The sequence below is a fragment of the Polychytrium aggregatum genome (genome assembly GCF_025602895.1).
Source record: "Polychytrium aggregatum strain JEL109 chromosome Unknown BJ171scaffold_6, whole genome shotgun sequence".
NCBI classification, from domain to species: domain Eukaryota; kingdom Fungi; phylum Chytridiomycota; class Chytridiomycetes; order Polychytriales; genus Polychytrium; species Polychytrium aggregatum.
This window is the reverse complement of record NW_026516208.1, coordinates 595,941-623,267: the sequence shown is the minus strand read 5'-3', so window position 1 is coordinate 623,267 and position 27,327 is coordinate 595,941. Positions and strand designations below refer to the sequence as shown.

General features: G+C 56.7%; 7 protein-coding genes across 7 annotated transcripts; 4 read left to right on the top strand and 3 right to left on the bottom strand.

Annotated features, from left to right (window-relative positions):
* Positions 1 to 602: 602 nt before the first annotated feature.
* BJ171DRAFT_578387 (male sterility protein-domain-containing protein) lies at positions 603 to 6,296 on the bottom strand (the record flags this gene model as incomplete). The annotated part of the gene is made up of 13 exons (XM_053113880.1): positions 603 to 951; positions 1,156 to 1,348; positions 1,538 to 2,007; positions 2,093 to 2,881; positions 3,104 to 3,432; positions 3,503 to 3,679; positions 3,749 to 3,898; positions 3,974 to 4,052; positions 4,185 to 4,197; positions 4,368 to 4,540; positions 4,638 to 4,697; positions 4,843 to 5,147; positions 5,961 to 6,296. The coding sequence occupies 13 exons, from the start codon at positions 6,294 to 6,296 to the stop codon at positions 603 to 605; spliced, it is 3,423 nt and encodes a 1,140-aa protein (XP_052969990.1).
* Positions 6,297 to 6,313: 17 nt separating this feature from the next.
* Positions 6,314 to 10,097, bottom strand: BJ171DRAFT_491974 (uncharacterized protein). Its single transcript, XM_053109780.1, has 8 exons — positions 9,675 to 10,097; positions 9,236 to 9,534; positions 8,674 to 8,842; positions 8,535 to 8,569; positions 7,706 to 7,944; positions 7,418 to 7,614; positions 7,046 to 7,229; positions 6,314 to 6,792 (listed from the first exon to the last, which is right to left on the bottom strand). The coding sequence occupies exons 1-8, from the start codon at positions 10,017 to 10,019 to the stop codon at positions 6,695 to 6,697; spliced, it is 1,566 nt and encodes a 521-aa protein (XP_052969989.1). The 5' UTR covers positions 10,020 to 10,097; the 3' UTR covers positions 6,314 to 6,694.
* Positions 10,098 to 10,727: 630 nt separating this feature from the next.
* BJ171DRAFT_491968 (cyclophilin-like protein) lies at positions 10,728 to 12,453 on the top strand. Its single transcript, XM_053109779.1, has 7 exons — positions 10,728 to 10,826; positions 10,981 to 11,078; positions 11,385 to 11,402; positions 11,566 to 11,584; positions 11,696 to 11,810; positions 11,966 to 12,089; positions 12,284 to 12,453. Exons 1-7 carry the CDS (start codon positions 10,790 to 10,792, stop codon positions 12,353 to 12,355), a joined length of 483 nt encoding a protein of 160 aa, XP_052969988.1. The 5' UTR covers positions 10,728 to 10,789; the 3' UTR covers positions 12,356 to 12,453.
* Positions 12,454 to 13,578: 1,125 nt separating this feature from the next.
* BJ171DRAFT_596330 (nucleoside diphosphate kinase) lies at positions 13,579 to 16,026 on the top strand (the record flags this gene model as incomplete). Its single annotated transcript, XM_053114674.1, has 9 exons — positions 13,579 to 13,689; positions 13,811 to 13,974; positions 14,077 to 14,241; positions 14,445 to 14,652; positions 14,818 to 14,923; positions 14,987 to 15,120; positions 15,233 to 15,273; positions 15,597 to 15,771; positions 15,997 to 16,026. The coding sequence occupies 9 exons, from the start codon at positions 13,579 to 13,581 to the stop codon at positions 16,024 to 16,026; spliced, it is 1,134 nt and encodes a 377-aa protein (XP_052969987.1).
* A 1,510-nt stretch (positions 16,027 to 17,536) lies between these two features.
* BJ171DRAFT_565652 (uncharacterized protein) lies at positions 17,537 to 19,453 on the top strand (the record flags this gene model as incomplete). The annotated part of the gene is made up of 2 exons (XM_053113362.1): positions 17,537 to 17,985; positions 18,184 to 19,453. Exons 1-2 carry the CDS (start codon positions 17,795 to 17,797, stop codon positions 19,451 to 19,453), a joined length of 1,461 nt encoding a protein of 486 aa, XP_052969986.1. The 5' UTR covers positions 17,537 to 17,794.
* Positions 19,454 to 19,615: 162 nt separating this feature from the next.
* Positions 19,616 to 20,576, top strand: BJ171DRAFT_491962 (uncharacterized protein; the record flags this gene model as incomplete). Its single annotated transcript, XM_053109778.1, has 1 exon — positions 19,616 to 20,576. A coding segment is annotated over exon 1 (217 nt), but the record flags the coding sequence as incomplete, so codon positions are not given.
* Positions 20,577 to 20,586: 10 nt separating this feature from the next.
* BJ171DRAFT_491958 (NRDE-2, necessary for RNA interference-domain-containing protein) lies at positions 20,587 to 27,226 on the bottom strand. Its single transcript, XM_053109777.1, has 21 exons — positions 26,305 to 27,226; positions 26,038 to 26,147; positions 25,871 to 25,929; positions 25,563 to 25,764; positions 25,187 to 25,389; positions 24,855 to 25,036; positions 24,682 to 24,747; positions 24,427 to 24,575; positions 24,274 to 24,307; positions 24,115 to 24,183; positions 23,930 to 24,004; positions 23,410 to 23,857; positions 23,176 to 23,265; positions 22,966 to 23,068; positions 22,644 to 22,776; positions 22,491 to 22,529; positions 22,301 to 22,353; positions 21,677 to 22,122; positions 21,410 to 21,523; positions 21,187 to 21,305; positions 20,587 to 21,038 (listed from the first exon to the last, which is right to left on the bottom strand). The coding sequence occupies exons 1-21, from the start codon at positions 27,140 to 27,142 to the stop codon at positions 20,920 to 20,922; spliced, it is 3,651 nt and encodes a 1,216-aa protein (XP_052969984.1). The 5' UTR covers positions 27,143 to 27,226; the 3' UTR covers positions 20,587 to 20,919.
* Positions 27,227 to 27,327: the final 101 nt, after the last annotated feature.

The window sequence follows — 27,327 nt, the reverse complement described above, 5'->3', positions numbered from 1 at the left end:
CATTCATGGTGCATCCCATGCACAGCCATGGTCCTCCACTTGCACGGTGCTTCACATCTCCCTGACACACACTCCTGATCTATCGCTTCGGAGTCAGTGCACGATATCCAGTGCTTGCCGATGTGTCCCACTCTCACCCCGTCCACATACCCCGATGTCGCCCCAGTCGCCCTGTCGGCAATTGGCTGTCTGTCCTGGTCAATATCACAGCTCTCTTGGATTCTCCATGCGACTCCTCCGTCTGGTGCGAGTACTTGTGGACAGAGACAGGACTGCTGATGCAACAGAGTGATCGAATTGGAGTGTAGATCACCTGAACTTGATAGCCACTCTGGACTGGCACGCTCTGGATGTGGAGTCACTCGAGACGACTGAAATCCCGCAGATTGTTCACCAGAGAAGTCATGCGACGCAGGAATGACTGGATGTCGACAGCGCAATCAACCACCATCTTCATCACCATCCACCACACACCACACACCACACACATCTCCATGTTGGATCAATCGTGTTCAGTGTCTGGCAGTCCAACAAGACTCGACCGCAGAACGGAATGGCAACGAGACGACACTGATCGATCGGTCTGCCCAGCCAGCACAACATCAGTGGCGGCCGGTGCGGGTGAAGATGCGAACATCGGGATACTCCTCGTCCTTGAGCTCGGTCTCCGCCGCCGTGGGCTGGTCGAGATAGGACACCCGATCCAAGTGGAAGAGACTCTTCCTGACGACCAGCTCGGGCGAGGGACACGGCGTCGGGTAGATCGAGCGAGTGTTGGTGTTGTCGACCCTGAAGAACAGGTCCATCAGCATCCGCATGAACGCAAGCAGGGCGTGGTTATCGGGCGATGGGTTGCGCCAGATGACCGTCCTGAACTTTTCACGGGTATCCAACATGATGATCCAGCCAACGGAATTGGCGATCTCGAAGACACGCTTCTCGGTGATGACACTGTGAGTGAGTGAGTGAGTGAGTGAGTGAGTGAGTGAGTGAGTGAGTGAGTGAGTGAGTGAGTGAGTGAGTGAGGGGTGGTTGCGATGGCCCACGATGTCCGCCATCAAACATATCAATCTGCGACCCACTCAATGCCAAGCACAACATCGACTGACACCCACACTCACACTCACCCTCCACTCCACTCCACACAATCCTCACCTGTGCTCCGAGTCGCTGATGTGGAACACAAACTTGGACAGCGCCTCCTCCGAGCTGACAATCTCGGCAATCACCTTGGCAACATGGTCGACGGGATCCATGGTCCAAGTGACGGGACTGGCGTTTGCCGGGCAAATGCCGAGCTTGATGCATCCCTCGACGTATCGCCAGATATAGTCGTCTGTGTTGCACACTGGAGGATGGAGTGAACAGGGTGAGAAACAGTGTCGGTCGATGGATGGGTGCCACTCGACAAACAAGATCATCGGCTCATGGCCAAGTCGAGGGAACGAAGGAGGGAATCTCCACCACATCACCACATCACCACACCACCACATCACCACATCACCACATCACACATCACCATACCACCGCGGCTCACCTCCGTATCCGCTGTCGCCAGCAATCATCGCTGGCCGAATGATGGTTGCAGGCACTCCCCTCGATCGTGCCTTGTTGATCAGCTGCTCAGAGACCCACTTGGTCTGCGAGTAGCCGCCCGACAGGTTCCAGTTGGAGTACATTTTCTCCTCGAGCGGCTTGTCGGAGCCCTTGGCCATGGCAATCGTCCCGATGGTCGAGATGTAGTGCACCACCTTGAGATGGTGCGTCGTGGCCAGCTGCAGCACCGTCACCGTGCTGAGGACGTTTGTTGCCTTGAGCTCGTTGTAGTTGTAGAGCCAGTGCACCTCGGCGGCGTTGTGCACAATCATGTCGGTCTCTTCGCAAATCTCCTTCCATCGCTCGTCCGAGAGTGCCCATCGCTCCTTGGAAACGTCGCCGCGCAGACCAACCCACCGGTCTCGCACGTCATACCACGGATCGTTCTTGTTCCGCGATGCAATCACCAGCCTCGAGGCGTTGGAGTAGGTGCGGAGGAAGGCCAGTTTCTCGGTCTCGGTTCGTGCCAGGACAGTAGATCTTGGCTCGAGGGAACTTGTGTGCCAGCTCAAAGATCAGGAATGCTCCGAGGAAGCTGGTTGCACCCGTCAGGACGATGCCTCGGACTTCCTTGGGATAGACAAACGGAGGGAAACCCTCGGCCGTCACACTCGCATCGTCGAGCTTGGCAGCCTCGGCAGCCAGATCGATTGTCGGCGGAATCACCAGCTTGTCGTCGAGAATGTCGACGACCAGCTGGGCGACATCCTTGGGACTCATGCTGTTCGACAGCAGGATCATTGGCGAGATCTCGACACCGTACTCCTCCCTGATGGCGAGGGCCAGGCGGCCGATGCTCAGCGAGTCAAAGCCGACGCCGCCAATGTAAAAGTTGCGGCCGTAGAGACCAGGGTTGTCCAGGATCTGGCTGCTGAACTCGGAGATCTTGAAGGCAATCTTGGTCAAGAACGTTCTGGTGACGATGAGAGCCGGGTACTGGACCGCCTGGCCGTACTGCTCGACGTTCTCGGCGATGCGCTTGAGCTTCTTGAGATCGACCTTGCCCGAGTCGTTGAAGGGGAATGCGTCGAGCTTGAGGCAGTTGTGGACGGGGACCTTGGAGACGTTCAACAGCAAAAACATGTCCTCGACGACTCGGATGATATCGGCCGAGATCAAGTCGGGATTGGATCCTTTCTGAAGGACGTAGAGCAAGATTATCTTTCTCTCGGAGGTGTGGATGAAGTAGCAGTCGGCAATGACCTGGGACAGGTGCTTGTGGACAAGCTCCCTGAGGCCGTTGAGGTCGACATAGACACCGTTGATCTTGATCTTCTGGTCGAATCTGGAGGGTGAGGTGTGAGGTGTGAGGTGTGAGGTGTGAGGTGTGAGGTGTGAGGTGTGAGGTGTGAGGTGTGAGGTGTGAGGTGTGAGGTGTGAGGTGTGAGGTGTGAGGTGTGAGGTGTGAGAATGAAAGTGATCAGTATCCAGCGAGCAAATGGATCGGTGTCCCAGATTGTGGATGGCAGTTCTCATGGATCAGGCACACAATAGTCTCCAGACTCACCTTCCAACAACACTGAACTCCTTGTCGCTGACCATCTCGACCCAGTCCATGGTGCAGACTCGGGGCGAGCCATCCACGAGGAAGCCAAAGGAGGCCAGCTTGTCGTTGGGATCGGCGTTGACAAAGCTCGGATGGTCCTTGGCAGGATGGTCGAGATCGACGGCAAAGACCAGGATTCCGCTGTTGGAGTACCGTGGATCGATGATTTCGCCTTTCTCGTCAAACAAGAGGCAGCGCACCCCAGGCTTGGTCAGCTTGTAGACCAGCTTCTCTGGGATGGGACTGTCGGATGGGATCCGTAAAAATGAAAGGGCTCCAACAACCGCGGTCTTGTACAAGCTTTATGTTAGGTCATGGTTGAGCTTGGCGACCATGCAGAGCTCCCACCTTCAAACGTACCTCACTTGATCCGTAGCCCAACTGAATCTCGGCATTTGGGAATCTCTCCCGTGTCATGTGGATGACACTCATTGGTATGTGCTCAGAACTCAGAGCGATAACTTTCGTCTTCGTCCATTTGAAGCTCGGATTCCGGGAGGCGGCGGTGCTGATGATCAACTTCATGAAGGAGGGAGTCTGTATGGGATGGATACTGTTATGATGTGAATCAAGGAGCCTCTTATCGCCTATCAATCGGCAACTTACCATAAACACGTATACGAGGCCATGATCCAGGATTTGAACAATATCATATACTTTCTCGACAGCGTTAAATTTGGGCTCTGGAGTCCACACAGATCCTCCAAGATTAAGGGCATTTAGGAAAAGACTCAATGTGGCCGCAAACGATGGGGCCTATGAATTATCAATTGTCAGTTTATCAAATTCCTCCTGTTCACAGGTCCGATATATGGCGTTTAGTATTCTTACTTGCAAGAGCCCGACGCTGATTCTCAATATCCCAATCGCGGCTCGGCCAGTCATCACTCCAGTGTGTGCAAACTTGAACCTGCAACAATCAACATCAGGCACAGAAGGATTCAGTCAACGAGTGGTGATGCGATCACTTTTGTGACTGTGGACAAGCATCAAGTGCGACAGAAACAGAATCCACAGGATCAGAAGCCACAGGAGAACTCACGACTTGGGGATGCCTGTGGGAGCGACGAGGAGCCAGGATGCAGGACGAAGGAGTCGGGTTGTGGGTTGGATATGCATCGTCAGCGCATCACTTTCCACATTCACCGCATTCACCATCTTACTCTATCCACCACTGCACCATCTGCTTTGCTGCTGGACCATCACGCTCGACCACCCCACATACCCGTTGTTCCAGAGGTGCACTGGATGGTGACATAATCATCAAGGGGTTCACAGACTTCGAGAGACGGGGGTGGGATGCTGTCCAGCACAGGGAACGTGGTGGCATCAATCAGCGTCACTCCAATGGTGCGGCCAGGCTTGGTGTGGTGGTAGAGGATGTACTTGATGGAGTGTCTGTTTCGATTGGAGTCAAGGTCGAGTCAGGTTGAGCACAGAGGTCTCTGGGATGTCAATCTCCTGAGACACATGCGAGACAAGCACAAGTACAAACCTCTCGCACAGAGCCTTGCGAACAGCGGCAGGGAAATTGAGAGCGAGGTTGAGTGTTTTCCTGGATGGCAACAAGGGACAGATGAGACTCGATCCTGGTCATGGCAGGGACAATTCCCAGTCATGTCATGGCAGGGACAAAGACCGATTATGTCATGCACAGGCAGACTGACCAGACCAGACCAGACCAGACCAGAGATACTCACTTGCCCAGCATCCACACAGCAAACGAGTAGATCACCCAGCTGGCTTCGGCCTCGCAGAAGGTGCCGATGACCTCGTGGCCGTCGTCGTTCCAGCCAGGGAGAGCCTTGAGAGCCTGGGCGACCGAATACGCCTGCTTCCACACACGGAGATAGCTGAGTCGCTCCGAGGCGCCGCTCTCATATGTGTTGATCAGGAGGGCATCGGGCTCGTCGCGGGCAATGTTGACGAGGCACTCGACAGGATGGAGCCAGGGACCCAAGGGATCGGGCGGAGAAGGGAATGTTGGTTGTTGGGAGACAGGGGTCTGCGAGGAGACATCTCGGTCGTCGACCGGGTCTGCGGACCCTCCAAAACAACAGGAGATGGCCCTGAGCATGCCGGGGTTGGGATGGAAGCGACGAAGGTGCCGATACCAAAGCCAGATGAGGGCAGGAGAGCGAGGAGGGAGCCGAAAGGGCGAAACGAGACAACGACGACGAGGGGAAAGGGTGAGGGGAGTGCCTTTTGTCGGTCTGGGCAGCCAGGAGATGGCGGCTTGGTCTGGCTGCTTGCCGGATTGCATTGAGCGAATGCCCTTGCTTCCTCTCGGGGTGCTGAGTCTGCCAGCGTGACCAGCTCTGTGCTTGGGCGGTGGGTCTGGCTGTTGCCCCTCGATGCTGTGCTGTTGCCTCGCCCAGCAAGCTGCTTGCAAATCCACTGTTCAGCCAGCGAACAGTTCACTCGGTGGGAACACATGGGCAAGTTTGACACTCGTATATCTTTGTTTGTGTCTGGCTGGGGGATATTCATTGTGGCCACCACAGCACAAATCGCACCACGGCACACAACGCACCACAGCACAAATCGCCCCCTCACCCAGACGAAGAATAATCCGTCCGCAGACCAGGGACAGGCTCGATTTGGTCTCTTGGACAGAGGTTGATGATGATCCTGGTATGAGGACACCAACTCTGACTGGGTCGTCCCGCAACAGCACATCTTGTGGGCATCATCGAACACACAAGTGAGACAAGCCGCTTGCTCAAGTGCAATCTTGCAATCGTTGTTCGTCGTTGGTTGGGAGCACGGTCTTGAATTCGCCCGGTCGATCTCCATGAGCGATGATCGACTGGCATACCGAGATCATGTTCCTGGCTGCATTGACGTCTCGATCCCACAGCGTATGGCAGCTTGCACAGCTCCGGACAAAGTGTGGGTTCTCGATAGCAAGATGCTCGACCTTCTCGAGTCGCTTGGCTTCCCGACAGTGTGAGCACACCTGGGATGTGTTGAACTCGTTCACCGAGCACACATGGATCTTGGAGACGGATGAGTCTGGTGGTCGTCTCTGGTGGTGGTGGAACTGCTCAAAGTACTTGGCAAACCTGAGTCTCCTGGGACTGGATGCATATCCCTTCCCTTGCTTCCAGGAGGCATTCCCAAAGGCAATCACCACTTCGGTCTCCTTGGACATACTTGCTTGGCCATGAATGCGATGAGTGGGTGGGTGTATTCAGGTTCCAGAAAAGCACAGTCCTGGTTAAAAACGGGGGTGTCCCATTTCATTTTGGAATCGCTGTAAGCATTTGGTGCTCAAGTGCTGGGACGCTTTGCTGTGCAGATTCTCTGACCATCTCCACTCCATTCGCATATCCAGCGCACCAGATCCGAAAGAGCGCTCCGCGATCTAGGCGAGCTTCGTGGTTGCCATCGTGATGGATATTTTTATGTAGCTCCATAATATGGCGACCGATTGGAGCAAGGCCAAAAGGCCCGGCGCTTTATCTTCGACGGTGGTGTTGGGAAGGGAGAAGTTGGGTTGGATGGTGCCGCCGAAGGATGTCATCGTTCGAGCAGTCGTGTCTATGAGAATTAGAGTGCTGCAAAGGCAGCGGCGTCGAAAAAGGAGGCATGCACCTGTCTGCCACCGAAGAATCGCTTGTCAAGTGCCTGGCGAGCCTTCTGGGCACCTGTCAGCGGGAACAGCGATAGAGCATACATAAGCGATCTTGAGGGAGTGGGCGTCAACCGATCCAGCAGGCAGGCCTGGTCAAGGCAGATCATCCACTCTTGATATCGCTACCCGCACAACAAATGCGGTCGCTTGTCGGATCGTGCGACAAAGGCAATGATCGTGCATCGCAGCGGACCAGCCGGCTCACATTGGTGCATTGTCTGCCATCGCAAGGAGGATCTATACAGCACAGGGACGCCAACGCTTACCGTCGATCGTCTCAAAAGCGACATAGATCGCTACATCGGCATCATTGGGCTGCACCTTGATCACCACACGTTTGATGCTGCCATATCGACCAGCCTCATCTCGGATCTCCTCCTCGAGCACATCATCAACCTCCTCGGCGGTCACCATGTTCTCCAGCACAATTACTGTACTTGCACCTGATATCTGTCGCACGACGATCGAGCGGGTCATGGATTGTGGATGCTGTCAGTTATCGCTTCCTCTGCTCCACTACACCCATGTCGACCGATGACCCGTGGGCCATGCTTAGCAACGACCACACATCCATTCAGATATTCGGGGTTGACCGACCAGGTCCCCGCGGTTTCCACGGATCCATGTGCGCGGCTCACCTGACTTTCGGTTCGCGACAGCTTCTGCATAAGCAGCGATCGCTGGCTTGACGAAATCGTGACATTTTCTTCCGCACTTAGGCTCACCAGCTCCTCTTGGGATAGCTTGGCAGCTGCCAGCGCGGCCGCAGTAACTCCATTCGAGGCTGTTTGGACACCACCGAGTCCAGTCGGACCACTTGGACCCGCTCTTTGCGCTGCGGGACGACGCATATTAGCAAAATCGATCGCAAAGCACAACGAATAGAATCACGGACCCCGAGATCTCACTGTGCGGAACGAACTTACCGATATTGCTGTTGATTGTGCTGGCAACATCCAGAACACTCGATGGAATCGCAGGGTTTGCAGGACGTGCAGTTGGTGTGTCGCTCGACTGAGGCAGGTTTTCGAGCGAGGCCATACCGGGTGCCATTGGCCCACCAACAATCGATTTGGATACTCGCAGGCTGAGTCCACCGAGCTCAAAGTTGTTCATACTGGCCATCGCTGCTACAGCAGCATCTTCACTTTCAAACTCGATAAAGCTGCGAGCAACGGGATCGAACGAGTCGTTAGAATGTGCTCGTCAGCATCAGTGTCCAGAACGGTGCCGAGCATCACTGCCTATCGAAGAATCAAACGCACAAAACAGAGCTCGAAAGACTGTCCAAGCAATGTGGCAGCACAACTCTGCCACTGTCTCGGACAGTCAGAGCAGCAGTCTGGCTATCAGCACCGAGCTAGCATGCAGTCAGCGCAGCGAGTCAGGGACTGGTGCAAGTGGTATTGGGAAGGATATGAGTGGGGTGATGGATGATGCGATATAGGGATAGAGAGATAGAGATAGAGATAGAGATAGAGATAGAGATAGAGATAGACAGATAGATAGATAGAGATAGATAGACAGAGATAGATAGACAGAGATAGGGATAGAGATAGATAGACAGAGACAGATGTAGGCGCATGTCATGATCGGAGCAACACGGCAAATTAAGGGCAGAATGATCGATAGGCAAGTGGCTCGCACCAGCGGCTTTAACTGGGCTCTGTCTCACTGGCAATATTTGTCCCAGTTGATCTTCCCTCATGTACGACCGATACACCCATATACCACCGACACAATGTGCTCACTTACCCACAGCCCCTGTGACGCTTGTTGATGACATCCGGCTGATCGGGTGACAAGAGACCGGTCAAGGCTCGGCGTGCGCTCTTTGCCGAGGGAGAGAAAGCAAACTCATATTCTATGGCAACGAGATGCTGCCGCCACTCACCGTGAGCGCACAGGCTTTAACCTGGCCAAATGCCTGGAAGATGTCCGTGATGTTTTTCTCGGTGACGTGCTCATTAATGTTGGCGAGGTATAAACGAGATGGTACCGCGGGAGGCAGCAGCTCAATGGCGTTGGGGTTGAAGTTGTTCGGTCGGCCAACCTTCAGTTGCCTGCGGGAGAAAACGGACCAGTATCAGCACACTCGCTTTCGTTCCTCTGCTGCTTGGGAGGCATTCACAGCATCTGCATGTCATCGGTGTTCTCATGCAAGCCAGCTGCGTCGGTGGTGCTCGTGTCGACAAGTTCCACAAGTGCCTCACGAATCTGATCTGATCTGATCTGATCTGATCTTTGTGGGTTCTCGGGTCCAATCGCTCCAAATAGACAGCATCTCAAGTCCGCCAGATGGCCATCGCTATTCAAGGCATCAGAGGGCCACAGTATCATGCATGCTCGCGACGGCAAATGGACACAAAATGATGCTGATCCTCCAGTCTCGCATGAGGCACCCGACGCCTCCCAGCCTCCAAATGCTTGATCGGTTCAGCGCCAGCGATATTTACCGTCCGCCGATTTCGGAGCCCTTCATGACGTCGAGAGCCATCATGGCTGCCTCGACAGTTTCGTATTCAATAAAACAGAAGCCCTTGTGCCGTCCGGTGGCCGGATCCATGTTCATGCTCAGGGTCTTGATGCCGCCAAACTGTTGGAATAGGGCCCGGATGTGCGATTCGTTCAGTTCAAAGTTGATCGATCCGACATAGATTCGGGAGAGGATAGAAAGGGCGCGAGCCTCTTTGCTCTCAAGTGTGGGAATCAGCGCGGCAAGTGCTGGTAGCGGACCAGAGCGGCCGGTCATGATCTGCTCGGGAGGAGATGGAGGAGGGAAGGTGAGTATGGGCCAAGTGAGTGATCTTCCCGGTTGGCTACACGGCCGGTTTCGATCGGGATAAACTAAAGAGAGCCACGGCGTGGGACTGTCATGCGAGCAAGCAGCAATACCTTGATGGTCTGCTCTCGGGCAAACAGCTTGGCCTTCTCCAGCCGCTCCTTCTGATCAGATGTGAGTGGGAGAAGGGCCGCCGGCGAGGCACGGACCGGCAGCGGATGGCCAGCACTCGGAGGCTGTCTGGAGCTCGATGGAGACGTGCCTGCAGCAGCAGGGAGATCATAGCGAGCCTTCTTTGCCGCCGGCGAGGTTGCTGTCGCATCGGAGACTGGAGTGGCCATGGAGGCGGACGGCGACGAGATGTCGGATGTGGATGCGTTGGCCGATGGGTGCTCGTCCCACCCAGATCGCTTGGCGGAGGGAGAGTGCTGGAACAACGGAGAGTCGGCCATCGTCATGGGGGGGGGATGTCGCTCTGCAGGTCGCGGTGATGGTATCGAGGGACAGATGTGCGTTTGTCTGCGGGTGGACAGGAGGGAAGCAGAGGACCCGCGACGAGCAGCCAAATCAACACGGATCGCAAAATAATGAGCGAGAGCGGCGGAGGTGTGGAGCGAGAGCGCGGCGAGATGCCCACGAGGTGCGCCGCTCTCGCCTGCAATGACTGGCTGAGGTGGCCAGCACAAGCGTCCCAACGAGAGAATCCGCCATTCGCTGGGCAAGGCGATGCAATGCCGACTCGGAGATAATCGAGCAAGTCTGCGAAGATGTGAACCGCCTCGGTGGCCGGGCGCCGTCGTCTTGCCTCCCGCTGCTTGGATGGGCGGCTCCTGTGCAAGCAGATGGATCTGCAGCATGCGGATGGTGTTGCTCTCGCTCGGCTGCGTGTTTCACATCTGTCTCTCACGCGAGTAACTCATACAAAACGAGACCCGTGGCAGAGTGGCTCTCATGGTAATACGCATTTCATGGCAGTGTGCTTGAGGATGTCGAACAGGCGATGGAGATGGCTTGTGGGCGAACTGGCCACTTGGTGGCTGCTGGGTGGCTGCCTCTCCCGAAAAGGAAGGAAGCTTGCTGCGCACCAGGAGGTCTCTCGGCGAGAAGAGCGATGCGCTCTCGGCTGCGGCGAGAAGCCCGCGACATCCATCGTATCCATCGCATCATCCATCGCATCCATTGCATCCATTGCATCCATTGCATCCATCCATCCACCACATCCATCAGAATGGCAGCTCGACCATACGTTGTTCTGGAGACCTCAGGTCCGAGCCTGCCACACGCACACCTGGCTCCGTCCTGGCATGCGCACTCCCCGCGCTGTCCAGCAGCGATCCAAGCTTGTCCGCTGATCGCCGCACCTGTTTCCGTCTTCGTTTCCACCTCCATTTCGGCTTCCGTTATCGTCGATGGCAACAGTCGGCGCCATCACCGTCGAGCTGTACTGGGACCATGCCCCAAAGACGTGCGAGAACTTTTTCCAGCTCGCCAAGCGAGGCTACTACAACTCCACTAAGGTGGGATCGGCGGCGCTAGTTGGGATGTTGTACCGGATGCACTGCACCCAGATATATGCCGAGGCGACGTCCCGTCAGGCCAAGGACTTTGACCAGTCCATTGATTTGGATCAACACCCTTGAGGCAGGCGGAGCCGCACAAGCATGGTGCCCGCATGAGAATCGATCTGGGCCCAGATCATGGGTCCGCCAGTTCGTGCTCCAAGCAGATGGATTCGCTGCTAATCCAGCCAATCTGCTTGCGATATTTCGGCAACACCCATCTTTGGACGCAACGCACCGTCGACTTTTACAATTGGCTCGCAGTTCCACCGAGTGATCGCTGTAAGTCATGGTGGCGCTCCATCGATTTTTGCTCTCCCATATAGCTGCAACGTTTGGCTGTCGAGCCTCTCTCTCAAACCATGTGCGCTGAGGCTTCAAATGCCAGCTTCTCTCACTGATGGCCCTCTCGATCTGGCAATGTATGGTGATTCTCGTTCGGTAGGACTTTATGATCCAAGGAGGTAAGTGCTCTCTGCAGCAGTCTATCGCATCCAGGCTCGATCAAGTCACCAGCCAACTGATGATGGACAAATGACAAACGGACGAATGGCTCTGGCTTTTGCATCCTCGAGGCGATCCAACGGGCACCGGCCGAGGAGGCTCGAGCATCTACGGCGCCAAGTTCGCCGACGAGCTTCATCCGGAGCTCAAGCACACGGGTGCCGGCATCCTATCGATGGCAAACAGGCAAGATGCTCCTCCCCCCCCCATTCAACTTCCAGACAGCGATGACGCAGCGCAGATTCGATCAGGGGATTCATAGACCTTGCTCAGTGCTGCAACGCAGATTGTTTAATCGACAGTATATTCAACTTTGCACTGCTACCACATCGATGCCGCAGCGGACCCAACACCAACGGCAGCCAGTTTTTCATCACTCTGGCGCCGACGCCGCATCTGGATGGCAAGCACTCGATATTCGGGCGAGTCTCCGCTGGAATCAGTGTCGTCAAGCGAATTGGATTGGTACGGAGCCTCGATCGATTCGGATCTGCTGCGGTTCCGGTGATTCCGTCTGCGTCTGCGTCTGCATCTGCATCTGCATCTGCTGGCTCTCGGATATCGTCGTCGTGCCGATCACTAACAGCGACGCTTGTGCTTCGTGGCCTCACAATACGCGGACCCAACAACATCGCCGGATGGATCATCGTGCGCTCAAGGTGCCTACTGACGGAAACGATCGACCGAGGGATGACATCACCATTCTCCGCTGCAAAGCCGTCAGTCCCTAAATCGCCGGCTCGGACAGCTGTGCGCCAAACCCGATCACATGTGCCTTGCGGCTCGCTGTCGTCCCACCGCCCCGTCGCCATGCAACTGGAAAACCATTTCGTTGATGAAGGAGCAAGAGTCTCCAGGGGTTTATTGAAGGGGCGGGAAGAATGGATTACAGAACGGAACACGGCCGCTGCGTGCAATATGTGGGCAGAGCCATCACTTGTGTCTATGTGAGCGGAGTGCGGCCGGAGCTGTGTTGACCGACAGGGACGGCTGAGCTTGCAAGACAGACGTGCCATTGGTTATGGATTATTGATTGTGAGATTTGTATCTTTGGACCTTTGGACTGCAGCCTCGCACGCGAGCACTCAGGGTTGTGGAATCGGCCCTGTCTCGATCCAAAGACCTGATCAGACTGCAGAAGTTTGTCTCGAGAGTTTAGAGGCTTCCGGTGGCGACTTCGACCGCGAAGGGAACTAGATTGCAGAGACAGACATATCAGCATACATCGCAGGCAGAGGGTGATCCGGACCGGCTGGGGTGGAGGCGATCCAACCCGCTTGGCCATTGCCGCCCTTGTGCTGCTCGATCGATCCGGGCCCAATGTAATCTGTCATCGAGAACGATGACCGATAGTGCACTTGCTCTCTCTCTGCGCATGACACATATCCCTTCTTTCCCCTCTGCGGTCGGCCGATCGCATTGCATGGCTGTATCCAAAGCGGCCACTCACCGGCGCGGACAATTAGACAGGCCACGGCAAAGCGCACAAACTGCTGGCGGCACTTTCTCTTGTTGACCTTGGCCTCTTCGGCGGTGACAGTGGGGGCACCGGGGAATCCAAACATTGTTGTCGAGGTGAGCGGGAGGGCGGGAAGGCAGATGTGCGCAAAGTCCGGCTGCTGTCGGCGGCGATTGGCTCTGGCGGTTGGCTCTGGCGGTTGGCTCTGGCAATTGGCAAGATGCAGATCAGAGGCGATTTCCGCAGGAACTTTTTTTCTCGCCGGTTTGGTGGCGACCGTGTGTGTGTGTGGCCTGGATGCAGCCGGATCGATCCGCAACTCGTCCCGGCATCCAGCCAAAGCTCCGACACAACCCCTCATCCCCACCATCGCCATCGCCGTTGCCATCGCCATCGCCATCGCCATCGCCATCGCCGTTGCTGTCGCTGTCGCCATCGCCGCATCACAGCGAGCATCCAAGTGCGCACTCCGAATACAGCCCCATTCTAGCAGTCATGTCGGCCCTCGAGCGCTTCTGCTTCATCGTGGACTGGTTTGACGTCCATGCCCAGCTGACGCGCAAGTACCAGCTATTCTTCTATCCCTGCGACAACACCATGGAGATGGTAAGGGTCCTGCACCGTCGCGCTTGTCTGCCATGTGAACTCGATGCCGATGGGCGATTTGCGCGCACTCATCTACCCAGGGGTCTTTGCCCCTTCCTCGACGCGCTCTTCTCTGCGGCAGTATGACATCAAGCAGCGCCGAACCTTCCTCAAGAGAACGAATGCGCCCATGAATCTGGAGGATCTCTACATCGGTGCATCCGTCAACGTGTTTGCGCGGCAGTTGACCGTCCGAGACTACGGGGACGACTTTACCATCAACCGACTGAGTCGGCAGATGGAGCGGTGAGTTGCCGGTGGCGCTTTAATCTCGATTGCCACGGCGATTTGTAGTTGGGACACTGACGGCACTGTATATTTCCGTGTGACGATACTTGGGATCGCCAGCGTCTTGGTCGCCGTCAAGCCCCACGCCTTCGAGCGACTCGGTGAGATCCTTGATGACATCCTTGCACACCAGTTCACGATCTGCCAACTCAAGATGGTGGACATGACCACCAAGCACATTGGCGAGGTGTTTGGGCCCGAGTACGAGAAGCTCGACAACTACAGGTAAACTCCGGATCGGTCCCAACGCAGCAACAGCTGATTACCGGAGCGCCATCTTTCTGCTGCTGCGCTCCCAATACCACCCGTGTGTATCGCGAGTGCTCTGACGACCTCAAGCGTTACGGCCTTCTCGACGGAACGCATGAGCACTCATTCGCAAAGCTGCTCGCTGATGCATGCCTCGCTGGCGCTGTTGGTGGCCGCAGCGAATTTGAAAGCTCCTTCGAAGGCAAAAAGCTCGTTGTGATGGAGCTCATGCGTCTCGGGGCCTGTGCTGAGCTGAAGGTGGTATGCGGGCCCGACCGAGTGGAGCAAGCCAAGGCCGAGGCACCGCTTTCACTCCATGCTCGATACGGCAAGTCGGGACTCTTCAACGCCGTGTTCTCGTCGAGCTCGGCGAACAATGCCAAAGCGGTGCGTCTGGAGCGCAAGCTCTTTCTCGGGCCCTCCTCCAGGCAGACTCGAGCACATGTCGTTTTGTGTTGGCGGCATCGCGGGTTCATTCGGTGGTATCATGCATCGGTGCCCAATGTATCCTGAGTGCTTGGCTCACCCTGCTCCCGATGCATCGACGAACAGGAAATCGCATACTTCTTTGGCCCTACATCGCCGCTCAAGTTTCGCCGACTCACTCGTTTTCACAACTGCACTCTGGCAATCATAAAGCCACATGCCGTCAACTCCGGTAAGTCTATGGCTGGTGGAATTTACCCTGGCTCGCGGCCCTCACCAAGAGTATCGTCCACAGGCCTGTCGGGCCAAATCGTCAGCTCCATCCAAAAGGAAGGCTTTGAGATCAACGACATGGAGCTGTATCATCTCGAAAAGGCCAACGCCGAGGAGTTTCTGGAAGTTTACAAGGGGGTCGTCAGCGAATACCATGTCTGTGATCGGTGCAGCAACCAAGACTTTTGTTTCCTGGGGGTGCGGGCAGACGGCGTCTTGGCCGTGGACTCAACGCTTTCTGTTTTGCCTTCGCCTTTTGTGGATTTAGCTGATGCTCGACCAGCTTATCTCAGGATCCTGCATCGCCATGTGAGTCTGCTGGGCAATCTGTGCGCCCCTCGAGGCAAGCACCCGAGCTGCCTGCTGCGTCTCGCAAGGGCGTACTGAAGCCCGAGGCAGAGCCCGAGGCAGAGCCGGCTGGGCTGGTCGCGCTGCATGGCGAACATGGCCATGGATGTGGTGCCTGAGTCGGCACGCGACCCGCTGAGCTTGCTTGGCCATGTCCTGCGCTGCATGGGCAATGTACCGACATGTCCCCGGCGAACCTGGACTGACAGGACCACCTCTGACATGGCACAATCTTTCCGTTCTCTCGCTGGGTCTGTCTGGCCCACCCGTTCGCCACGACACAGCGAAATCGTCGGGCCCGACTCTGGCATCGTCAGCCACTTCAGGGAGCTCGTGGGGCCTGCCGATCCCGCCCTTGGCCGGCAGATTCGTCCGCACACCCTGCGAGCCAAGTTCGGCATCGACAAGGTCAAGAACGCGATCCACTGCACGGACTTGCCCGAGGACGGGTCACTTGAGGTGGGGATGCGGGCTCTGCGGCCCACGCGGAAGGCCGTTTGTGCCAGCCATGTTTGCCCTGTTGGTTGCGCTGTTTCCATTCCGAGCGTTCATAGCGAACCATATTGTCCATAGCAGCATCCATAGTGGCGATAGTAGTGCCCATAGTGGCGATAGTGCCCGGCTGCTGAGCCCGAGATAAGCCGAGACACTGACCCACTGCCCACCACTGCCCACCCCACTCAGATCCAATACTTTTTCAGGATTTTAGCATAGACCGCGACCGACGTTGGCAGAAGACATTCATAGCAAGCAATGTCGATGCCGATGCCGCGATGCCGATGCCGCGATGCCGATGCCGCGATGCCGATGCCGATGTCGGTGCCGCGATATGCATCGACCGCACCTGTCGCATCCGTCACATTCATCGCATGTCGAGGTGGTTGTGCGGGCGGCCCTTGGATCGTTCCATCACAGCGCCGCCCTTGCTGTCCCGGCCGCGCTGGGCAATGAACCTTGTGGTGTTACTCCTCCTTGTTGGTCCGTCGCCTTTCGTTTTTGTGGTCGATCTTCGATGTTGTGGCCGCTCTGTCCGCCGGGCCGACCGCCGCCTGTTTCCCCCCCATGCCCATTGCCCCCGCGGGTGGTGGCTCCGGTCACGTCCTTGACGCCGCTGCCTTGCCGTATCCTTGCGTTGCCGTGTCGTTGCATTGCCGTATCGTTGCCATGCAGTGTCCTTTGCCTCCCTCCCCCACCTCCGTTCTATCAGCTGCCTGCCCTTTCTCGCTGCCTTGCCTGTTCTCCAGACACTGGCGCTGGTACTGGCACACACCTTTCTCTGGCCGCTGCGCTCATGCAGGTCGGCTCGTCGGCTGACCAGCCGAGTCGCCCCCATGCGCCTGAGCGGCAGCAGCAGCCGACGCTCTCGTGCTCTGCGCTGCCCGACTGCCCTTTCCCAGGCGCGTCGGGCTGGTCGTCTGCTGGTGCTATGGCCGTTGCCGCCGCTCAGCAGCGACTGCAAGCTGTGCCGAAGCAGATACAAAAAATCGGGCCTCGGTCACAGGCGGGTCAACTCTGCGGGAACGTGACCCAGTCATGAGACTGAGGCGCCTGGGGGCTCTTGCCTTTCTCGTTTGTGTTGTCAGTCTTCCAGCGATTGTACACACGGCCTGATTAGAAAGACTCGATGGGGGATCTCGATGGGGGGGGGTCTCAATGGTGGCGGCCCGGTGAGTTTGGGCTTCGAACAGGAGGATCCCGGGGTGCATCCGCCGGGTCTGGCGTTGCTGGAGTCCGGGTGCCGTCCGCGGACAGGAACGGTGTGTGTTGGCTTGCGCCCATCGAGCTGCTGGGTACTGAATCGTCGCAGGCCCACACTTGCTTCGTCCAAACGCAGTTGCTTCGTTCAAACGCAGTTGCTTCGTCCAAATGTAATTGCTTCGTCCAAGCGCATCTTGTCTCTCCCCAGCGCAGCTCAGTCCCGCCGCGCTCCCGCGACCCGCCATCCCACACGACCTCACTTGCGCTGCTCAGCGCTTTCCCGTCCCCGTCCCCATCTCGTCTGCCCACACCGACCACCACGCCCGCGTGAGCTCCAGTGGGGCTGGCCCCCGACCACAGACAGGTCGGTGGCTCGGCTGTGGCCACGGCTCGCCCGGTGCCGTGCTGCCCATGTGGCCTCTTTCTCACGCTTTTGTCACCCGCCTCGGCGCGTGACGGCCGTTCCATGTCGTCCGCGCGCTTGCTCCCCGTCCGCCTGACCTTTCTCTTCCCCTTTCGCCGTTGTCCTTGCTATTGCGAAGGATCGTGTTCTGTTCCTTGGGCTGCAAAGAGCAGGAATGCCTGGTGGGGGGGGGGCCGACGAACATGGGCCCTGGCTGATCGCGTCCGTTCGTCTGCCGCCGTCGGGCTGCCGTCCCCACACCTCCCTCCGGCCCTCTGGTTTCCCTATAAAGCCGGGTCGTCGCCCACCCGCCCTTCTTGGTTCTTCGTCCCGCACACCCCCGCCGCTCTCTCCCCTCTCCTCCACCCGACTCTGTCCAAGATGAAGGCTCTCTCCCTTGCCCTCGGCTTCCTGGCCGCCGTCATCCCTGCCGCTATGGCCCAGGAGAAGGTTGTTGGTGGCTACTTCCTGATCGATCCCACTATGGGCCCGGCCAAGCTCCAGGCTCTTGCTGCCAACGCCGCTACTCTCCCCGTCAACCGTGTCATCCTCTCGTTCCTCCGCCCCGACATGTGAGTACCCATCCATGTCGTGCATATGCGTCCATCGCGGTGCATGCTGGTGTTCTAGCTCTCGCATTCACCTCGCTGTCCTGAATCGGCCGGCTCTGGCCGTCACGGCGTCCTCTCGCTGTCGTCGCTCATCTATCTCACCGCCCGCTCATCTATCTCACCGCCCGCTCTGTCGCCCGCTGTCTTTGTGCCACCCAGGGTCTACGTCCAGGGTAGCAACACCCTCCAGTACACCGGTCTCGGCTACTACGCCAGTGCCGGTGCCAACAACGACTGGGGTTTCGCCGAGATCAAGCAGTATGTTGCCCAGCTCCAGGCTGGAGGTGTCGAGGTCTTCATCTCCATGGGTGGCTGGAACTACAACTGCTACCCCTACTTCTACGCCAAGTACAGTATCGCCTTCTACGGATCTGGCCCCAACTACTGGAAGATCACCCAGTACGGTGGCGGCAGCGTTGCCGGCTGCAACGAGTCCAACATGTGGTGCTACGTCTGCGAGCCCCAGTCCCAGGGCACCACCCTTGCCGACTTCACCATCTTCCCCGAGCCCGCCAACTCGGCCACCTGGAAGTCCGCCCAGGCCTACGTCGCCGCCAACCCCTTCGCGGGCTACACTCCCACCTGGCACCCCCAGCTCGTCGGTGGCGCTCAGTTCACCGATCCCCGCGATGGCTCCACCGTCGTCACTGTTCCCGGCAGCAACTACTGGCAGACCCAGAACCGCGATCCCTACCAGGATCTCGTCTACCTCGCCAAGGACCTCGGCCTCGACGGTGTCGATGTTGACTACGAGGAGATGTGGCACGCCGACACCTTCGAGACCAAGCTCTCCAGCGGCAGCTACGACAACTCCCAGACCGTCTACAAGTACACCGCCATCCTCAAGGACGTCATCATCAACGTCCAGAACATCTACCCTACCCTCAAGGTCTCCACTGCCGCCGGTGCCGCCGGTGCCTGGTCCGGCAACTGGTGGGGTGGTAACCTCAAGGGTGTCTGGCTCAAGTCGTACCAGCAGTACCCCGATGCCCTCAAGTTCCTGTTCAGCGGTGCCAACGCCGGTGGCCTCAACGTCATGACCTACGATCTCTCCGACAACAACCAGTACTACGAGTGCCCCGACACCACCAGCGACTGTGATCTCCCCGGCCAGGTTGCCTTCTACATGGGCACCTTTGACACCGCCGGCATGGCTGCCTACGTCGGCTACGAGATCGGCACCCCCGCCTACCCCGATCCCACCGAGGACCCTACCCACCAGATCCCCCTGACCCAGACCGCCCTCACCACCATCCTCCAGAACACCCAGCCCAAGCACCAGGGTGGTTTCTTCTGGGAGCTCTTCAAGCCCCAGGGCAGCTCTGGCAACCTCGATGCTAGCACCGCTGCCCAGCAGATCTGCAAGGCTGTTCTCGGTTCCGGCACTGCTCGTTGCTCTGGTGTTATTCCTCCCGTCGGCTCCAGGTAAACGTCTGTCGGACTCTTTGGCTGGATCTGTCCATGTTTGCATCGATGCTGTTTGCTCTGCAAGTATTCGCCTAGCATTAACTCGATATCACCTGTTCTTGCTTCTACCCATAGCACCACCACCACCACCGGCCCCACCAGCACCACCACTACCGTCAAGCCTACCACCACCACCACCACTACCACCAAGCCCACCACTACCACTACCACCACCACCAAGCCCACCTCCACCACAAAGTCCACCAAGACTTCTACCACCACTAAGTCTACCACCACCACCACTAAGCCCACCACCACCACCACCACCACTTCCTCCCCTACCCCCACCTCCAACGCTCCCCACGCTGGCAACGCCTGTACCTCTGGCTATGCTTGCGGTGATCAGAACGACGTCCTCGTCTGCGGCGGCGGTGTCTGGATCCAGATCGGCGTTTGCGGCACTGGCACCCACTGCTACCCCAACGTCTTTGTCTGCGGTCCTTAAATGACTCGCCCATCCCTCTCTCCAAATCCGATAGTAGATCCTCACCACTGTCCTTTTCAAATGCTCTCCCCTTCCTCCTCCACCCTTTCGTACCTCTCTCTCTCTCTTCCTTCGATTCAGAAAAGGAAGTCGTCCTGAATTGTCGGGCTGGAGAGGGCAGGGATGTGTGATGGTAGTGAGCAACGGCGATTGGTAATCCGCTTACAGTTCCTCATGCTCTCCCTCTCCTCCACCTCTCTCCCTCTCCTCCTCTCCTCATTCCAGTGTCTCTTTCTTTCTCTGTTCTTCCACTCCGCTGCCCTCCCTTTACTTTATCCCTCTACCTCAGAATGCGGCGGCAATCTGGACTTGCTTTTGAGGTGGAGGAAAGACATTTTAGTGTAATAATCCTGTTGGTTCGACGGATGTTTGTTGAGTTTGATTGTCTCCGGCCAGCTTCCCTCCTCCCCCTCTTTCCTCGTCTTATATTTGTCCGGATTGACGGCGGGTGGAGGGAGCGAGCCAGCTCTCTTCTCTCTCCTCCACCATCTTTTCGATCGGCTCTTGTATCTCTCTCTAATGTCTCAATACTATCGATGCGATTTCTATGCCATAAAATTGTCTCGGCGGAAGCCGGAGCGCACCCAGATGTCGATCCGTGTCCCCATGGGGTGGAAGGAATGTGAATCCCACTGTCTACGAGAGCAGCAGGCACATTCGGTAGTAGCGAGAGCGGTGCTTGCGACAAGAACAAATACCCATTCATCAGCATCATCACCATGCCAGCATTGTTCACCGAGTGGGGAGGGTGGAGGCAGCTGTCATCAGAGGCGTGCCAATCGAGCATTCACGACCAATCTATTGATCGTTGTGACGACTCAATACATTCGATAGCTTGGCGCCTGCTTCTTTGCTTGGATTGTGAGCATGGCAATATACAACAGCACTCAGATGCCTGTGGGAGTGTGCATCTCATCCCCGACGTGTTCCCAGGAGAGAGGGCACTATCTCGTCAGTAGGTTTCGTATCCGGAGCTCTTTTTCTTCCATGAGCTTCTGAACCTCCTCCAGTTCGTCACGGTCAAAGGTTGGGTATAGCAACCGGAAAGCCAGTCCGTAGAGATCTGGATGCAGCGGCGAGCCAGACGCCAACAATCCAAGCACGCCAGATAATGTCAGAACAAATGAGACGAACAGTAGCAAGCAAATGAACATGAGCAGGAGCAGGAACATGAGCAGAAAATGAGCAAGTATTGTGTGCGTCCGGCTTACCCTTTGACCACGGACAATTTCGGATGGCTCGGAAAAAGACGAGTTTGGCTCGTTTGGGATTGTCCTCAAGCACCTCAAATTCAATGTACAGCACCCAAATCGCCGGACAGGCCGAAATTCTGCTTGTCAAGCAAATACCTGTCGTTAGTATGGACTCCCCCCCCCCATTCATGCGGCTGCTCCATCTGCCTGTTCCGTGGTGATGTCGTGTGAATGTACGCACCTTGGCTCCTGTGTGGCTACTTCAAAGACCGACCGGATGATGTTGCTGTTGTGTTGGTGTCGCTGGTGGATTTCGGACCAGATGTGGAAGAGAACCAAGGTGCACGACGGGCTCCTGTGGTGCATTTTCAGACCGGTTCAAGCAGAATATGGTCAATGGCCAAGCTATGTGGATCACACTACTGCTACTACGACTACTGCGACACATACAGCGGGGTGATTCTCTCCAACGAGACGCCATTGATGCAATGTGAAGTGTCATGCTTACTTTTGCACCGCCATGTCCAAGGCGAGCCGGACTTTGCCCTCAAAACCCATGCGCTTTTCGTTCCATCCGTAGACACTCCAGATCAGGGTATTGTGGGGCATAATCTGGAGGGCCCTTTCACAGGCTTCGCGCAAGGTCCCCGGTTTGTATGCACCCTGTTGGCTGTGAAGCACCAAAATCCGGGCTCGGGTCATGAGCAAGAGCTCGAGAAGCCGCGGACACTGGAGCCTGCGAGTTTCGGAGATGGAGGAGGGCTCGCTTCCTTCAGGCGTGTATCCCTCGAACGACGCTAGGACGCTCCGATTGAGGATATCGAGGGCATGGTCGGCGTTGACAGAGAGGTACTCGAGGTAGATGTAGCTCGTCAGAAGCGCATGGGTATTGGCCAACGTCTGAGAGGACATGGGCTCACTGATCCTGGTGCTTTCCCAGAAGCTCTGGTAGCTCTGTGTGAGAGGAGTTGATGATACGCAATGCCATGATGATCAGCAACACTTTGCAAATGGTCCTCGCATCGGTGACCGTGACCATCGACCACCACGCGAGCGCAATAGCAAGGCCAGTCAGATTCACCCAGCCGACAGGACTCTGGCCAAACACACCCCATCAATGTGTCCATCTTACCTTCTTGGCTCTGAGGACACGCGTTGGGGCGGCTCGGGTCCGTTGGGAGGGATCTGGCGTGTCGGCAGCCCAAGCACCCAAGCGCCCAGCCAAACAAGAAACAGTTATCCGGGATTTGTCAGAAGCAAGAACGCATCAGACCGACAGCTGTGCCGCTAGTCGCGAGCTCTGATAGAAGGCATGGACTTACCGTAGTTGACTTTTCCGTCCATAAACGAGCAAAACACATCTTGACGACCCACAAGCAGCCGTACGAGTCAGTTGCATCACGGATGTTGGATCGGTGAAACTGCTTCCTGAATGAAAGGTGGCCTACCCACGCCCGCGATATCCATGTCCGTACCTAGTGCTGCATCGTGGTTGCCGCCTTCGACCTCCATCAGTCCAAACATGCACAGCAAAATGGGGGCATCGACTTGGTACTCGATTGGAAATGTGCCATACGACATCAAGGCCGTCTCATACACCTTCCGAGCCTGCGCAGTTCGTAAAAATCAGTAAGATAGAGTGGCTCAAGGTTGATGGGCGATATCGAGAGGATTCAAACGGCAGAGCAGCCGGAAAGGCCGTTCCACGCTGGCCTCGTTGATGCCTCTCGAAAGTTGTATCCGAGAAAGACCGTACAAATCGTAACAGTGTCACCAACGCTGCATCCCACAACATACCTCGTCAAAGTTGCCTCTGCTCTTCTCGATCTGAGCATACGCGTTCCAAATCATGAGGTTCATCCGTTCGGTCTTGAGCAGGCCCTTGGCGAGCTTTGCCGCCCTGCAATGGATTCAATCGATTGTCGCGTCAGCATTTCTGCATCCAAATGACTGATATTGTGTCAGACGCGACTCGAAAGGGTGGTAGGAAGAGGAAACGATCGCTACCGCTTGGGACTCTCGGCGCATTCAAAGGCAAGGTGCAGTACTGTCGGATCAAACTCAAGCGCCAGCTGGCGGCTTTGCTGCAGGACGTTTCTGTCGATCGAGAGACGGGAGACACAATCAGATCTTGTCAAATTTTATCGATCCAGTGCAAAGGGTGGTCGCTGCGATGCTGCCTGGGCCTTGGGCGCCTGGCGGCACGATCCAGACCAAAGGAAGATTTGCGCACAGACTCACGAGACAAAGGTCTTCATCCCGAGTCCGCCCTTGACGAGATCGGCCATGACCTCGCGCTGGAAGATTCCAAACCACTCTCCGAATGAAAACATCTCCGCGATGCCGCACGGAAAGTTGTGCATCGGAAAGTCGGTCAGACTGGGCTGGGACGGCCAGGACGGCGCAGCTTCACTGCGATCCAGCGCCACGTCTCGACAGCGGATTATATCAACGTGTTCACTCGACGGCTTCCAGAAGTGGCTCGGCACCAACAACAGCGGTTCTCCGATGCTTGCGGATTCGTCGGGCGCATGCTTGAGAGTCGGAACTGGGCGCCAGTGGATGTCGAGGCGCAAGAGTCTCAGAAGCGACGCCACAATGTGCGATCGGCCGGACGCCGATCGCACCTGGAACAAGAACGGCATGACGTCTTGAAAGACAACGGGTCGGAAGGGATCGATGTAATCGTCTAGGCCCGTCAAAGAAGAGTGGTCAGCCACAGACAAGCGCACCGGCGCTCATCGGCATAGACTGGGCTTACTGTCGTCGGTGTTGCGCTCTGGCATCCATAGGCGGTATCCATCCCGATCCTCGGAAAGCCACCAGTTGTAGATATCTGCTTTCAGAAGTACGGAATCAGCAACGGCGCAAACAGCACTGGCGCAGCGGTCGGTGCGGGAAGATGGCAATGTATGGCTGCATGAAATTGGACTGGACACCACCAACCTGAGGGATCGACGTCGCTTTCGCTGGTGCTCGCAGCGGGAGGCAACGATGACACATCGTGGGGGATTGCTGACAAAACGCGTTTGAGCAATGAGCAGGATGTCCTTCATAGTGGCGCAGCCCGTTCCAGCCACCGATATCAAGTAGACGGCAACGTACCAGCATCATGGAATGCGGCCCATCCTTTGGCTCCCTGGATGTGATGGCGTTTTCGGAGAAGGATGGTGTGTTTGTCAGGAAAAATATCGGTCCGCTTTTGTGCATCAACCAAACAGTCGTATTCTTGAGCAAAGTGGGGCAGGGGCAACAGACCTCTTCTCCAAAGCGCGGAGCGCCTGCTTCCCAAAACTCTTCCAGTGCGTGGAGTCTCTGGTCAAGCGACAAAGCAGCCAGCTTCTCGGGGCAAAAGCAGTTCAGCTCCACCAGAGCTTGGAAGCACGCAATCGACTGCTCGACATAACCTGGAGAAACAGCCATCGACGTGGCAGCTGGGCATTAGGGGGAGGAATTGTCCTAGCAGCGACGGACAAATCTGGCCCTGGCGCTCCCTCTTCGATTACAACTTACCAGACTCGTTCATCAAAACGCATGCGCGCGTAAAGAGATCGATCAGGATATGCTCGTTGTCTTGATCTTGGGGACACGCGCGATTCCATTTGAAAGAGTTCAGCTCATTACTCACGTACGGTGTCAATAGCTGGAGCAAAATGAAGATCACACGCATCTGGTGCTTCACAAACCTTGGTATCGCTGGCCCCGTCTGGAAAAGATCTGTATGGCTTCGGCGTACATGTCGAGACAACTGCTGGCCGTGAAAGAGGCGTAGTTTGTCTGACGGAACTCGAGGTAGCGTCTCCACAGCCGTGGGCTGTGCGGTAAGTCTTTGAGGATCGAGTCCCACTTGTCCAGGACAGCGGTCGTCCTGAGTAAGTGTATTTTGTCGTCGCAGTCGGGATAGACAGTTGTTTACGATGAGCGTGCGGGATATCCCCTCCTTCCTCTCAGCCTATCCACGTTCATTTCAGTGCACGGGCGTACAGCGACTCGCCAAAGACAGCACTCCCTTGCTTACTCAAAGATGCGCGCAAAGCAGTCCATGTACACGTCCAGGAGCTGCTCGTTCTTGGGAATCGATTTAAGGGCTCGCTCGAGGATGCTAAGCTTCTTCTCGACGACAGATCGGTTGGCTTCTGCGGGCTTGCCACGCTTGGATAGCTTACTGGTGGTGTCTTGTAGCCGGACATAGTCCAACCAAATCTGGAGATTCGTCGGATCCTACTCGGGCGGTGGTGGGTTGAAAGAGAATGGTCAGACTCTAGGCTGCCAGAGAGATGACTGCCACTACTCTCTTTGCAATACAGCGATGTCAGTAGCCAGGCGCTAAGGGAGATCGGGTTACAATCCCACATGGCTCGTCGCATCTGTGCCAATACAGCGCACTCTCATACCTCGCTGAGCTTCTGGCTGAACTCTTGGTTTCGCTTGAGATACTCCTGACTGGCTGCATCGACCGGAGCGATCTCAGACGCCCTTATCTGAGTCTCGTCCTCATCGTCATCCACGGGCGCGGGTTCAAACTGCAAGAAATCGGCTGCTTCATCCTGCTCGATAGTGCCTGATGCAGCGGCAGTAGCCGCACGTTCTATTATCCTGGCAAACCATATGCGTCAGAATCTCCGGAGTGACGAGTCCAGCAGGCACCAGAAAGCTTTGCTGCAGAACATGGCGTGGGCGCAACGAGAATGCCAGCCCATACTTTTTGACTGGAATAGGATCCGTCTGGAGCGCCGCGCGGAAGTCATTGTATCTGGTTTTCTATTGACAGAATCAGATAGTAATTTCGTTGAGGTTGGGGCGCTGATGGCCCCTGCATCGCCGCTTCGTGCAGAGACGAAACCCCCTCAGGGCCCACATACTACATACATAGGTGTCGCTATCATGTCCGGCACGACGCTTGTTGATGAGCACAATCCCCTTTCCTCTGTGTGAGGCTTTGAAATCGATCTTCCAGCCGGGACAGCCATAGATACGGTCTGGAGATCAAGCGAGCGGCCAGTGCGAGGTGAGTAGCGAGCTGGTGACCATCCGTTGCGAGTCGAGGTCCGTGGCACTGCTCAAGCGATGCCCCCTCGGACCGATAGATTCGGCATGAGCTCATCGCTCCTGCACGACGATACCAGAGATACACACCGCTTTGTCGGTAATAGTCGGGCAGATCGTACTTGCTGGTGCCGTCGATCTGAAAGTTGCCCTGGTTGCCCTTTTTGTCGATGTAGAAGCCATCATATTCCTCGCGAGCGGTGCTGGACACATCCCGGCCCTTGTGGCTCGAGCGCTTCTCCTTCTTGGTCTTTTCGGATCGGTGCCGGTGCCGGTGTCGGCTTCTGTCTCGATCTCGGGATTCGCTTCGATCTTGATCATTGGCTCTGTCCTTGTGGGTTTGATTGCGACCATGTCCACGATCTCGATCCCGAGCCCTGTCTTGATCTCGATTGTGTCCCCTGTCTCGACCGGAATTGTGGTCTGAGTCGCTGTCGGAGGACCAAAGCTCGCGATCTGAATCGAGGGAACGTCGGCGTCGCTTGTGGGCCCGGGAATCAGTCGACAGCGACTGCTCATACTCTGCATACCGTCGGGCCTCTTCCAAGCTTGCTGGATCTCGGCGGGTCGAGGCGCTGGTCTCTCTCAACTGTCGCTCGGCCCTCAGCAAGATCTGGGAGAGCCGTGTGCTGGGGACAGCTTCGGCAGGCGTTTTGGCGAGAGTCAGGGCCGAAGTCGAGATCCTTGGCGCCGACGAGAACGAAAAGGAATCGAACTTGGGAAATACAGCGGTCGAGAGCGATCCAGCTGCATGCTCGGGGGCGCGGCTTGGGCGGGTTGCAGATGGATGGGCACCAGAACCGCTGTCGTCGGGGACGTCTTCGTCGTCGGATGGCGCTTGCCAGAAGGACGGAAAAAGCGAGCTGGGTCGGAAGCCGGAAGCGGCGGGCTCGTCGCCGTTGAGTGGATCGTCGGCTGGATGCTCCATGATGAAGCGGATAGGCTCGACAGTATCGAGGGTGGGTGCTGAGGGTGAATGTCAAAGATGGAGGGTCCGGCACGGACGAGATCAATGCAGAGGTGGAGCAAGGATCCGGCCAGGAACCGTGGTGTCATGTCCAGCCCCATGAGAGACCCTGGCGCAAAACATTGGGCGGATACGACACAACCACG